The sequence below is a fragment of the Podarcis gaigeae genome, assembly GCF_964106915.1.
Source record: "Podarcis gaigeae genome assembly, chromosome: 10".
Taxonomy (NCBI): Eukaryota; Metazoa; Chordata; class Lepidosauria; order Squamata; family Lacertidae; genus Podarcis; species Podarcis gaigeae.
The window spans coordinates 46,058,254-46,072,993 of record NC_139686.1 but is presented as its reverse complement, the minus strand read 5'-3'; the positions used below and the strand labels follow the sequence as shown (position 1 = coordinate 46,072,993).

Genomic DNA, 14,740 nt, shown 5'->3' with positions numbered 1-14,740 from the left:
CAAGGGGACCCATGACCATTAGATCCAGTCATGACCGACTCTGGGGTTGTGGCGCTCATCTCGCTTTATTGGCCAAGGGAGCCGGCGTACAGCTTCCGGGTCATATGGCCAGCATGACTAAGCCGCTTCTGGCAAACCAGAGCAATGCACGGAAACGCCGTTTACCTTACCTACTTATCTACTTGCACTTTGACGTGCTTTTGAACTGTTAGGTTGGCAGGAGCAGGGACCGAGCAACGGGAGCTCACTCGGTCGTGGGGATTTGAACCACCAACCTTCTGATCGGCAAGTCCTAGATTCTGTGGTTTACCCCACAGTGCCACCCGTGAAGGGAAGAGTTAAACATAAATACGCAAGGAAAGGAAGATTGCATATCAATGCACAGCCTATATAGTGGCTACTTTCTAACCCCAAGTGTAAGAAGCAAGACAATTACAACAGGCCTAGAGTAAGTCAATTTTGTTCCAACTTCCAATGTTTTTCAAGGCTCAATTCAGGTTTCTTGGCTTAGGCCTTCAAAGCCTGGGCCACGGTTTCTGAGGAAGCATCATCCTCTGGCATATGAATCTCTTTGAAATTTGTATTCAGTTTTGAGGGAGTGTTCATCATCTCTTCATTCTTTATTTTATCAAGCATTTTTATTCGGTGTCTATGATTATAGTTTCAAGGTTGTGGTTTGCTAATATGCTTTTCTGATGCTCTTTTATATTACTATTGTTTTATATTTAGGATGGTTTTAATTTGTTGTGACATATATTTCTAAGCCACCTTGAGTATGATTTATCATAGAAAGGCTGGTATAAAAGTCAAAATAAATGGCAGGGGGAGATGTTATTTCAAAGGTGTTTGTATCCTCACAGATCTTACACAAGGAAGTAGACTCCATTTAATAGAGAGAAGTTGTCAAACCTGTTTCTGTTTGTTTTCATGCGTTTTTATGACTCGGATGACCTTGTTCAGCACACTACTGCTGAATTCAAACTCCATTGCTAACGTGTAATACTAGATATGCATTTACTGATATCTACTGATTCAGGAAGGGATTAAGCAGAGATTACTGCAATTTCAAAAACAGAAACATTGTTTTTATATCAGTTTGATGGTTAGATGCGGTAATGTGAAGTTCAGTTTAAACATCATTGCAACCTTATCTATTATCTGTAAAACTGAAAACTTTGGTTACAACCTTGTCAGAGATACATTAGATTTTCCAGGGCTATCACAAATATTTTTTAAAAATAATATTGCTGATCCACGTTACAAATAATGTGAATGTCGCAGGTGGGAGAATTGAACACAGAGGTAGGCATGCTTAAGTACATTGAAATCAATTGGCTTAAGCATGCCTCTGTGTTGGATGGAGGATGTTCCAAATAATTAGGATCAGGGATTTTAGAGCAAGTGAGTGTCAGGATTTGACACAGGAGCCTGAGGGTGTTGTCAAGTGTCACAAAATTGCTTGTGTCTTGGAAGTCCTTCTACCAGCTTTGTGACTATCTACTGTGTTATGTACTGAATTGAATAGGATCCAAACTGCAGCAGTCTGATTGGTCCTAGAACAATAGGATCCAAAAGGCAGCAGTCTGATTGGTCCTAGAACAATAGGATTGAGAATGCAGCAGTCTGATTGGTCCTAGAACAATGCAGCAGTATGATTGGTTGGCAGGAACCACCCAATCATGCTCCAGATAGAAGTGAATCCGCAACCTGATTGGCTTACAGTAGAATTCTGGAATTAGCCAATCATGTGCAGCCCATTGTATAAATAATGTATATAAAGCAGATACTTTGAGGGGACTTTCATTCATTCCTCCTCACCACTATGAGCTGAATAAAGAGCATAAAATCACTTTGCGACTCTGAGTATATCTCATACTGATAAGTAATCACAAGGAAATGCAGTTTAATCCTTAAATATGAGACTAAAAGGATGCAAAGGTTGAGTAATCAGCATTCTAAAAAAAGTAAACAGCTTTGTTTTCTTTGCAATCTTCCACTAACTGATACGGTTATTGGAATAAATACTTCCTTTGGGTAATGGAAAATGATTTAGGACTTAATACAGAGGTCTGCAGCCAGACGTTTACTATTGATATATTTTTAAAACGTGTTTGTCTTACCCAAATCTTCTGCCAGAAAGTACTCAGAGTGGCTTACAGGAATTTAAAATATGCAGTGAATACATTGTAATCAAGCTTACAAATAGAACCAAAACAGTGCAACAAAACAATTAAGACTTCCATAAGAAAACCTCTTTCAGGGAGGCAGGGAATCTAAAACTCAGACTTGCCAGCATTGTGATGCCAGCAAAAGGTTTCAAACACTAATGAGCATACCCAGTAAGCTCTGGACACTGGGAATATGGCTGCAGTAACCATGGGAACCAGAAAACAAGGAGGGAGAGGCCAAGTAAAGCATAACCTAGGTTGATTTGCTGTAAGCTGCCAGAGATCTCCGCCTGCAAGACAGGAAAAAGGAGTTGCGGCAAACAAGATCAACACAGTAATCGGGAACTGTTACCTAGGAGTGCCAAAATCCAATTTGAGTGAGAGAAGCACAAGGCCTGGGAACTGACTGGGAACAAAAGGAAGTCTTGAAGCTTAGAAAGAATGTGTCTCTCAAGGCTTCCCAGTAGTGCAGGGAAGAGGATATCACTGTATCCTCTGATGCGGGCAAGCATCATCTTCTTGGGTGCTAAGGTTGCCAATAATAACAATAACAACAACAACAACTTTTCTCGCCTTCTGTGCTTCCCCGTGACTCATGAAATTAACTCTGGGAGATTAAGGAGAACCCCAAAAACAGTTCAGGAGGCATAGGAGGACTGGAAGGGGGTCATTGAAGCTGGGAAGCTGATATGCTTGTGCAGACAGCATGCTTATAATACAGTGGAATCTTGGTTCTCGAACGGCTTAGTTGACCAACAAATCGGCTCCTGAATGCCGAAAACCCGGAAGTAAGTGTTCTGGTTTTTGAACATTTTTCGGAAGCCGAACGTCCGAAGTGGCTTCCGCTTGAGTGCAGGAAGCTGCTGCAGCCAATTGGAAGTTGCGCCTTGGTTTTTGAACGTTTCAGAAGTTGAATGGACTTCTGGAACGGATTGCATTCAAAAACCAAGGTGCCACTGTAGTACAATGTTGAATTCCACCCACTGCTACACACACTCCATTCTCTGAGTGACGAAAGACTTCAGCTGGTCCAACGCCTACCTCAGGTTTGGTTTCTCTGGGGTGAAGGTCTCTGGGCACTGTGGTGTCTTTTTGAAATATTGTCTTAATTACACATATATACAAAGACTTCTTACAGCATTAACACTCCAACAGATTTTGCTTTTCTGTTAGGTTCTTTAGGAGAATCCTCAAAAGCATAGGTTTGGCCTATTGTTTCCCTGTTTCTAGGATGGCTGGCCTCCAGCCAGGTGGGGGGGGGGAGAGACCTGCCTCCTCCTAGAAGAATTGCTAGGTAGTTGCTTTTATGACAACACACCTTTATTTCACCTTTACACATGTAAAAAATATGCTTAACAGGCTTGGCTTGGGCCATTAACTTAACAGAGACTGGTTTGACCACTTTAGCCCTTCCTTCTATCACACACTCCCAGCTTACAGATATAAAACCAGAGGCTTAGAGAGGACCCAAAATATATCAAACCAGCCTCCCACCTCTTAATCTGAGCATCTTGAATTGGGCCTGGAGTGAACTGACAATTAATGCTGCTATTTTAAAATTTGGGTTCTGTGAGTTCTAAATGGAAACCCAGCCAGTATTCTGGCTGCCATATTTTGGGATAGTTGAGGGTTCTGGGTCTTCTTCAAGGATAGCCTCATGCACAGTGTGGATGGGAGGAAACCACCCATTTCTCCATTCACTGCAATTCCTCAATCCTTTCTGGAAATTTCAGTAATTAGTCTTGACTTCTCAGGTGGAGATTATTTCAAAATTCATAACTTTTGCACCTCCAGGATGCCTTAGTGCTCTTTGTATGAAAAATTAAGCAAGTTTGCTTTTGTCAGATTGAATCCACTTTGCTGCCCTTCTCTCAAAATTGTTTCCCATTTATTTACCTAAACAATAGCTGTTTAGTTTCAAAGTGAACACTTCAAAGTCAACCCTGTTCACCATATTTGCAACTCTTCAACCTGACAATTAAGTTATAGATCCTGTTACATATATTCTGCTACCCTTCAAGGTCTTTGAAACCTGCCGACATCAAGGTTTATACTATCTTGAATAAACTTATATTTTACTGCAAGTTAAAGCCTGTGATGTCCATGCTAAACAGTATATGTTTAAGAGAGAGAGGAAGAGAAAGGTATTCAGTTTCATGTGGTTCCTGGCGATGTTAGAAGTAGATGTAGAAAATCATGTGCTTACATGCTGACTTGCTGGTGATAGTAAATACAAATTTAAATAGTTATAATTGCTTAGTTATCAGTTAGAATTGTCACACATAATCCATATACCTTTGGAAGGCACTGGCTCATTTTTGCACTCTTGCCAAGCCAGCTGATTTGTATCTTAAAACACCAGATGCTATGGTTAGTCATTTTTCCTAGACGGATAATTATCCTTCTACTTCCTTCCCTCAAACATTCACAGTATTAACTAAAACTTCTTGAAACATTTACAGTTCAAAGTGATTCATCAGGACTAAATACAGAGCACTGCTGGATGACTAAGGGTGTGTTTTAAATTCCCATTTTTGCCATGTTATTTGTCTTCTGATACAACATTTCATTAATTTTTTGCATTAAAAAACTGGCTTTTGATTGGCTATCTGTAAAAACATAGAGGAATCTTTATTCTAAGATGAAATGTGATTCTAAAGGTTCGGATCAGGTCCACTTATAAGTGGATGGGCAGAACAATCCTAACTGGGACAAGGAAAGAGAGGAGCATCTGAGTCACCACAACACATGAAGTTTGATCAGAAAAGAAAGTGGAGAGGCAGTTTTTAGCCATATCTGGCATAGCTGAGGGGTCTGAGGAGCCATGTTTTGGATCCTACGAGTCCAAACCCTCAAGCCACTGAAACAATAGAGGAGACCCACCAGTGATGTTTCCCACCTGCAAGGGAGTAATTTGGGTGTCTGCTTCTTATCATTGGCAGAGAGACAGTGCTACATCTTACCTCTCCCCAGCCAACAACATTGGGGGCGGGGGGCGGGTTAGGATTACTACCTTAGATAAAATTTAAAACGTTGCATCAAAGAAATTGGTAGGAATGATTCAGTAAGTGCACAGGGAGAAAGGGAAGTTCCCAGATTTAATTTGAGGCTTTGGAAATAAATAGGCAAGAGGAAGTTGAAAATTCAATACATGTTACCCTTTCAAATAACTTTGCAGTAGCCGTTAGTTCAAATGCTGCTTTACTGTATGCCTGAGTTGCAGTTGTGGAAAATTAACCTAGGTCTGAAATAAAATGACATACAACTGTCTTGCATTTCCTAAAAACCTCCTTACAAAAAGGAGCCTCTCCTTACAAAAGAAATTCATAGCACAAATGAACGGCTATTTACATTCCTGATACTTTACTAAAGGACCCATCAATTTTAGGTGTAAGAAAGCTACTTTTCTTCTTTTGTAATGCGATTTTGCCATTGTCTTATAGAGCAAGAGGCTCAAGGAATAACAAGTAGCAATTCTGTTATGGTCTTTGTCCAAAAGCAGAGCATAAGGCCCCTGTGAAGTATATTGTCTGTCTCACACACTATAATTCAAAGTCCAATTAAAATTTTACAGCCAGCAGGCCAAACTCCATTTGCATGCCTGCCCCATAATTTATAAAGAGCATGCTTTGGAACTCAATGGTGGATAGAAAAAAGTGCTATGCTGTCCACCTGAAAAGTACTTACGCATAACTTGTACTATGAGGACAGAGGATGATATTCTCTGCTTTACTGTGAAATTTAGCAGAAAGCTAACACAAAGCATTGATTCGTATATGCTCATTCCTTTGTTGATGCAGTTAAGTATTTTGCCAGTAGCTTTAAAAAATGCAAATACAGACACTAAAGCAATATAACTTCAGGCATCTTAGCATGGTATTAGTTGTTACAAACCAGACAGTACAGTGTTCATATAACAACTGTTTTTGTTCTTTCTCCTTCCTTTTCATCCTGACAACATGCAATTAGATATTCAGAGTTATGGAAACACTGACTATGGAACTTTATTCGCAACTCAACTTTAGAACATATTCATACTTGCTTTGGCTTTGTGGAATTAATAACTGAGCATTTTTAAAATGCCTACCATGTTTGTGCTATCTTTTTTTTAAGACTCAGAGTATATTACTTTGCTGTATTATTTCAGCATTGTGTTTTTAACCATGTTCAAAATGTGCTAGGGAATGTACAGGTGGCAAACTCCTCATTTAAGGCTGCAGGAAACCTAGACTAAAAGACCAGTAAAGAGTCAGATTCACTTCAGCATAACCATGCTTAGGATCAGGGTATTCTGTGGAAATCTTCTAACAGTTCAGAATTATGATTTGGCCACTTGACAAAAAATATCTACAGAAGTATTGTCTTTTATCTGAAGAGAGATTTGCTTCCCGCCACCCCATAAGGCACTCCCATGTCCACAACTTTACTAATTGTCCGTCTTGTGGGATAACCTGGTTTTAAAAACTGCTTGCACAAATGGACGGAACCTGTTCTGCCCCACTGTTTAGTTTTGTTGTCTATAGTGTCTTTTACATTAGAATATGCGTACTTATAATTGATTTTTTTTGGATTTCTAACCTGCCTTTCACCATCTACTCCCAGTTTGTGTACTAAAATCTCACCTAGTGTGAAGCCTGGGGTGTTTTTTTTTTTTTTCTTTTTTGCATGTTTACTTGGAAGTCTGCATGGGGCTTACTCCAAAATGAGCCTGGGATTGCAGTCTTGATTGCTCCAGCTCCATGATATATCACCTTTTAAAATGGAAAGGTGTCACCCGCTTTGCTGACACCTGTGTGGTCCTTTGAGGCTCTGACACCAGTATTCTTCTGTGTGCTTTTGATACTTGTCAAGGCTTGGTGCCATTCAGAAAACCAGAGGTGCGTCGGACCAGATTTAAGTGACACCCGTCGTGTTCTCTTAAAAAAGAGTATCTGAAGAAGTGTGCTTGCGCACGAAAGCTCATACCAATAAAAAACTTAGTTGGTCTCTAAGGTGCAACTAGAAGGATTTTTTTTTTATTTTGTTTCTTAAGAGAGATGAGCTCTTCTGGAACTAAGGAGGTGCCCTTGACAATGAGGGCCGTTTGCCAACCCTTGAAGCGCTTTTGCATGAATGCGCGCCTATCAACACTCGCTATCTCCGACGGATATTAGCTCATTCCAGCCGGCCTGGGCCGAAACTTTGGCGGCGAGGTGCCCAGGAGCCAAACGGCGCTTGGGGAGGAGCACTAACTTATCTCCGCAGGAAGAAGCGCGGCCTCGCCTTTCCCGGCTCACCTGTTGCAAGGCGAGAGGGCGCAGTCCCCGCGCGCGAGGCGGCCAAGTTCCTGAGGGGAAAGGGAGGCGAGCCAGAAGCTCCCGCCCAGCTTCAAGGCAGGTGGCGGCTCAGGAAAGCTGCCCAGTCGCGGCCACTCGGGGGAAGGGAGGAGGAGGGAGGAAGGCCCGGCTAGCTGGCTGGCTGGCTGGGCGGGAGGCGGCGCTGCTTCCGCGGAAGCGCGTCCGAGAGGAGAGCCGGTCTCAGTGCGCCGCCGGCCAGGCTGCGGCGCGCAGCGACCACGGGACTTGTCCGCCGCCGAGCTCCGGCCGGGCGGGTCTCCATGCGGCGGCAGGGACGTCCGGGCCCCCCTGCTGCTGCTGCTGCTGCACGGAGGGCGCGCCACGGGGATTAGCAGCATGAGCAGCGGCTACAGCAGCTGGGAAGAGTCCGAGTCGGAGGAGTTCTTCTTCACCGCCCGCACCTCCTTCTTCAGGAGCTGCCCCGCCAAAGCCAAGCCGAGTCTGCAAGTAAGCGAGCCGCCATCTCCCTCCTTCCGCCGGGCGGGAATTCTCCCTGTCCTGAGCAGGAGCGCCTTTGCCCTGGCCTGACCCGCAGCAGGCCGCGCCTTCCGCTGCAACCCCACGTGCTCTTTTCAGGCTCTCTCCCTGTCCCCGCGCCCCACGCCAAACCAAGTCCTAAGTTTCTGGGGAGCTCCTCGTGGCGCTTCCCCGCTTACTTCCCCAAGTCCCAGCGGGATCTGGAGGGTGCCGGGTGCCGCTTCCGGATGATTGCAGAGGGAGCAGAGTCCAGGCAGCAGAAGCGTGGGGGTGGGGGGGCTGGAACCCCAAGGTTTCTCTCCGCAAACCCGCGCCAGCCTTTCGGTGAAACTGCACGTGTGGATTCCCCCGTTGGGCTAGCTCGAGCAGCGTTGCTGCGACCTTTGATGATGAAAAGCGTGCTTTTTCAGTAGATCAACTTCCTCCTGAGCCAGAACTTCTCCCGGCGGAAAAAAAAAAAGATCTCCCATGATGCGACCGGGGAAAAAAGAAGTCTGATTGCTCATGCGTTATTCCTCAAACCGCATGGTCTTGCAGCCGCCACTCTCGTGCAAACCGTTGTAGGATTTCTGGGAAAGCGCATAAATAGGAAAAAGTTATAATTCCCTGGGAGGTAACGGATTTTTTGCCTCGTCTTCTCAGCCCCACCCTGTCAATCATAATCATTAGAACTGTTTTTAACACACTAACGAAGCCTTAATTGGGATATAATCTTCCCTTCATAATGATGTGGAGGTTGTCTGTATCTGCTCCTAAGTGGTTTTCAATATCCAGGGATTTTTAATAGTTAGAAAGTACTGTACAAATAGTTTTTTAAATTGCTGCACTTTATTTCAATAACACCATATGCACCTGACACAGGTAGTTGTATTTAAATGGGAATTTATGTGTAAAAGGCCTTCAACTAACCAAAGCATTTTAAAACACATGTCAGTTGTGTGGATCACCTGCATGAGCAATATACAGCAGTGTTGCATTTAAATTTGGACATCATAAACTCCAGGGTTCTTTTTAGGGTCATCATGTGCAGGTTATTTTTTTCTCCTTCTCAAAATAATTTCAAAAATGCATGTCATGATTTAAAATGCAGTGGTGACAATGTGGTATTCTAGATGCTTTGATATTCTGTTAATACTGTAGACATTAATATTTTGCTATTAATTTCTTAAAGCTGTTAAACTAAGCTGAGTTGGCTGTGATCTTGTTAGAATTGCGGGGTTGCCATCTGACTCTCAGGGTGCCAGAGCTTTTGCATAGTGGAATGATAATGGAATAAGGTTCTGCCAAACTTTGAGTTAAAGTTATGAAACAGCAGCTTCAGAGAGAATCAGGGTGATAGCAGTGGTTAAGAATTCAGGTAGTATTAATTAATTCCTGGGCTTTATATATCCTAAGGTAAGGATAACCTTGTCATTTCAATATGTAGATTGGCTTTGGCTATTCCCAAGTGGTTTTCAATATTTAGAGACTCTTAATAGTTGCTAGGAGATGACTGCAGGCAACATTATGCAGCAGTCCTTAATGATGTCAACAGGGCAGTGTTCAGCCTCCACTCCTGGCACTGATTCAGAAACAGTCAGTGATTAAAAAGTGGGCAGGAATAGGCAGATAAAGGAGTATGAGCAACACACTGCATTTAAGTTGTATGTGTCCTGAGTGTACATAGTGTTCTATAGAGTAACATAAGCAAGAGTGGTCCATCCTCCGAAGTAGCTCACATTCTGAATTTACCCTAGAGGACAGAAAGAAAGTTAGGAGGTTGGTAGGAAGAAGCAAGGGTAACAAAGTAATGCAGTGTAGAAAAAGCAAAGAGGAAGAATAGCTGAGGATGAATGCTAGCAATTGCAATTATGGGGTTCATTTATGCTGGGGATGAGGACTAAAGAATTAAGGCTAAGGTTTTGAAGATGAGAGGGACGCAGGTGGCGCTGTGGGTTAAAGCCTCAGCGCCTAGGACTTGCCGATCGAAAGGTCGGCGGTTCGAATCCCTGCGGCGGGGTGCGCTCCCGCTGCTCGGTCCCAGCGCCTGCCAACCTAGCAGTTCGAAAGCACCTCCGGGTGCAAGTAGATAAATAGGGACCGCTTACCAGCGGGAAGGTAAATGGCGTTTCCGTGTGCGGCTCTGGCTCGCCAGAGCAGCGATGTCACGCTGGCCACGTGACCCGGAAGTGTCTCCGGACAGCGCTGGCCCCTGGCCTCTTGAGTGAGATGGGCGCACAACCCCAGAGTCTGTCAAGACTGGCCCGTACGGGCAGGGGTACCTTTACCTTTTACCTTTTTGAAGACGAGAGCAGGCTGTGAGCTGTGATTTGGAAGAGAAAAGTAACACCAAGCAGATTTGCTTGGAGGAAGCTCCAGGCATAAGACAAACTTTGGGCTACAATGGGTAGAATCACCGAAGAGGACAACAGGTGTTGTTGAGGGTGCCCAAGTTGGAGGAAAGAAAGATCAGGGGCAGAGACGCAGCGGAAGCACAAGGAGTTTATGGGTGTGGAAGCTTTGTGAACTAGCAACACAGAATTCTGGTGAAACATAGAAATATGAGAGGGACAAAGTGGATTTTACCAAAGATTATTTCTCTTTTAAAGAATTGTGCACTAAGCTGATCATTTCCTATTCCTCTAAACTTGGCATTTGATGCACCTGTGGGAGAGAGTTCTGTGTCAATCGCTGGAACTCCCACTTTGACTAAAACATGTTGATACTCCACTAGTCATGCAGAGAAAGTACAGTGGCCTTTAGTATTGTGTGGTTTGTTATAAAATCTTCAAAGCTGAGGATTTTGGTTTTATATTATACTTCTCAGGTTAGAAGCCTCTCTTGAGTGTCTAATGTGGCGGAAAAAGTAAAAACAATAACAAGAATAAACATGATGACCACATAAAACAATGTGAAATACTAGGAACAGAAAATACGGTACTATAAAACAGATTAAACCCATATGTAGCATTTAGAATCTAAAAGACCTAGGCCTCCAAAATGACAGAATGAGCTTTTCAGAGTGAGCTATGCTGATATTCTATACTTTCTTTGGTGCCTGACCTGAGTGATAAGGAGATTAGTGTCCTATCTTTAGTGTGGTACCATATTGGAAGTGCTCTGAGCTCTTGCAAAACTGCTTTATAAATATCTATTAAGCCCTACAGTTAGTATTTGGCACAGATTGTTCATGTGGTCAGGAACTGGGGTCTAATAAACTGAGTAACTTAGAATCTGTGAGCATAATAAAGGTAAAGGGACCCTTGACCGTTAGGTCCAGTCACGGACGACTCTGGGGTTGTGGTGCTCATATCGCCCTATAGGCCGAGGGAGCCGGTGTATGTCCGCAGACAGCTTCCGGGTCATGTGGCCAGCATGACTAAGCCGCTTCTGGAGAACCAAAGCAGTGCACGAAAACGCCGTTTACCTTCCCGCCGGAGCAGTACCTATTTATCTACTTGCACTTTGATGTGCTTTCGAACTGCTAGGTTGGCAGGAGCAGGGACCGAGCAACAGGAGCTCACCCCGACACGGGGATTCGAACCGCCTACCTTCTGATCAGCAAGCCCTAGGCTCTGTGGTTTAGACCACAGCGCCACCCGCATCCCTTATGAGCATAATACATCTCCTTACATATGTTGAGACCAGTGGAACCGTCTGCTTCCTCATTACTTTTATAACCCCTCTTTTTTGTTTAGGGAAGTTTTAAAATGTTTAATGCTGTGTTGTGTTTTTAATATTCAGTTGGGAGCTGCCCAGAGTGGCTGGGGAAACCCAGCCAGATGGGCAGGGTATAAATAAATTATTATTGTTATTGTTATTATTATTAATACTATTCCTCTGTGGAGCTTAAGGGAGCATACATGGTTTCCGTTCTCCTCTTCCCCATTTTATCCTCACAACTACCCTGTAAGGTAGGTAGGTTAGGCCTAAGTGACAGTAACTGGTCACCAAGTTCACCCAGTTGCTTCATGGCTGGGTGGGGTTTTGAAACCTGGCTTTCCAGGTCTTGGCCCAACATTTTAACCTCTAAACCACACTATTTCCTAACACTGATTCTACAACAAATATTTGAGGTTCAGTTTCTGAAAATCTGGAGTGGAGTTTTTTGTCGACTTTTTTTTTTTAAAAAAAGTTTTTTTTTTCTATTGATTTCCTCATTTAGAAAGCTGATTAGTTTCCTGGTAAGGGTCAATACTATGGTTGGAATTGCTTGTGTATTGCCTCTCCTTCCTGTTATAGGCTCTTTTTCAGTTAGCTACTTTTGCTTTCATAGAAATCATAGGTCGTCTCAAATCACCAAGCTGTGAATTGTGCATCCCCTCGAAACCACAGTTTGATTTCAGTTTGGAGGGGATTGTGGAAACCACAACTTGTGGGTTTGGGTGTAATGGCAAAGGGCTTTCCATGGGATTTTTTTTTTTTTTTTAAATGTGTGTACAAGGGGAGAAAGAAAGCAGAAGTATGTACAGTGTAGAAGTCGATTGATCCAGTGCTAAACTCTGGATTGGCACTTGTGTATTTGTGAAGCAACCCAAAGTATCTCATCTATGCCCTCATTAGATTTGAAAGCCGCTTACAAAAGCACACACCTTTGCGTTTGTTTGGTAACTAGCGTTTATAATTAAAGACTTGGTTTGTTCTCACCCGATCAGGTGTATGGCTACTTGACCCATACCTATTGAGCCAGTCACATAATAGGTCATGTTCAACACACCAGTGCAAAATCTGTTGAAGGGGGATTGGCAGGGGGCATCTAGGGTGAACAGTGGCAGCAGCGCACATTGAATCATTCGGAGCATGTTGCCAAGTGAAAAGACCTTTGAGTCAAAATAGGCTCTGAGCCCCTCACCTACCCAGGAGAGCAGCAGCAGCAGCAGCAGCAAACTTAGTTTGTGGATTGTTAGTTTCATGGGGGGGGGGGGGAATCGCCTTGTTTTGAGTACATACAATGAATTGTTTTTGTATTGCTTAAGGTACACAGAAGGCAGGGAGTTGTAGGGGCTCATATGTTCTTAGTAAATAAGCAAGCATGCCTTGCTCCTGCAGTTTGCGTGCCTGCATTTTCCCTTTGGAGAAGGGGAGGGGCACATGGGCAATGAGGTCAAAGGAAGCAGCAAATATAAGTCTCTCCACCCATCTGCTAGCACTTTAGTCGTACTTGCAGAGTTGGCACTGCATATGGTTGGCATGTTTCCTTCTGTTTTATTTCCTGAGGCATCTCCCTTTTTCCTTCTCTTGGTCTTCTGAAGTTAAAACAAAGATAATTCTCAATTTAAAGCAGCTTGAGACTGGTATATTTTTCAGATTTGACCAAAAAAGAGAGGCTCTCTGTGTCTTGAGCGTAGGAATGCTGTCATAATGGCTATGCTCCCATTTCACATTCATTTGGGCTTTATGCTTTCAGCATGTCAACATGCTATCCTTATATACTGCGTGGGTTCACATTTAATAATATGGTATCCCACAGTTGAAGCAACCCAGTGTGCTTGTCCAAGTTATGGGTGTTTTTACTAATTGAAATTGTATCTTTGTCCAAGAATTGTGTCAGATTTCCTGGTATGGACATTTAGTGCAGGATTGCATTGTGTGTATCCCTTTGGGGAGTTGGTTGCTGTGATGGCCTGGGACTCCGGCTCGAACTCGGACTCAGAACCGGAGGAGTCTCGGTCCGCACCGGTTCCTCTGCCTCAGGCGGCATCTGAACCGAGTCTGGGGCCTAATTCTGAAGAGCCCCAGTCTGCACAGGTTCCCCTGCAACAAGCACCAGCTGAGCCGAGTCAGGGGCCTGAGCCTGCCCTGGCTCCAGATGTGGGGATTACCTCGTTTCCCTCTGCTGGGCAATTATGTGTAGCTGCTTCACTACCAATTGGGTCAGGAGAGGCTGAGGCGGCCTCTGGGTCTAGTAACCCACCGACATCTCCCAAGCTGCAGAGAGAGACTCAGGTCTGAGAGAAGGAGAGACCTGAGTACTCGCAGGAGGAGTGCCCGCCTTTCAGGCGAGACAGGGAGGTGAGTCACCGGGGGATCAGGACCGACCAAAGGCTGCTGGACCCCACCTCAGGTTGCAGGAGCAACATTGCTGCTTGCTGGAACCTGCCTGACCTAGCCTGTTTTCCTGCCTTGGCCCTGTTAGACTGACTCCTTGTGGAATCCTTGGATTTGGGACCAGACCTGGACCGCGTTGCTCGGGTTAACCCTCGGGCCCAGCACAGTTATGATGGATAAGTTTAAATATTTAAGCATAGCATCTTGGCCAGGGGTAGACAACCTAAGGTCCATGGGTTACACCTATGGGGTTTTTAACTGATAATTTCTCTTCAAGGGCCCAAATTTGGCCCCGGAGCCTCCCCCTGCTGTTACGTAACCATATCTTAGCTTGAATACCTCATTTCTGTTGTGGATTTTTCACTATGGCAATTGATTGCACTGCATGCTTTTTCATCTTTCTTAGCTCTATTTGAATCCGGGTTTCAGATAAGATCACGAAAGTTTTGGTATCCCAGTGGAGCTCATTGCATTGCATATGAATAGGCAAGTTACAGCAGACACCTCTACTGGCAAGGCAGCATGCCTCTAAATACCAAATTGCTGGGAATCATGTGTTCTGTTTGTGGGCATCTGGTTGGCCATGGTGAGAACAGGTTCCTGGACTAGAATAGGCCTTTGACCTATAAGATCCAGCGGAGATCTTATGTTCTTAACACCTTGATTTGTTCAGACAATTAAAATGCAATGCCGGTGTCTTTAAAAAGCTGCTTATCAGAGATTTTGGAATTC

The 14,740-nt window shown here is 44.0% G+C and overlaps 1 protein-coding gene across 4 annotated transcripts in view; it reads left to right on the top strand.

Annotated features, from left to right (window-relative positions):
- Positions 1-14,740, top strand: part of RASSF3 (Ras association domain family member 3) — a 53,372-nt gene that overhangs the window by 21,470 nt on the left and 17,162 nt on the right. For 2 of the 4 annotated variants that reach the window (XR_014555367.1, XM_083699464.1), the window contains exon 1: positions 7,635-7,951. The exons of the other annotated variants lie outside the window; for them this stretch is intronic. Coding sequence is in view for 1 of the 2 variants with exons in the window: in XM_083699464.1 (XP_083555590.1) it covers positions 7,841-7,951 (111 nt within the window). In the remaining variant the exon portion in view is untranslated. Of the gene's footprint in view, positions 1-7,634; positions 7,952-14,740 lie in introns of those variants that run through there. 4 annotated transcript variants of the gene reach the window in all.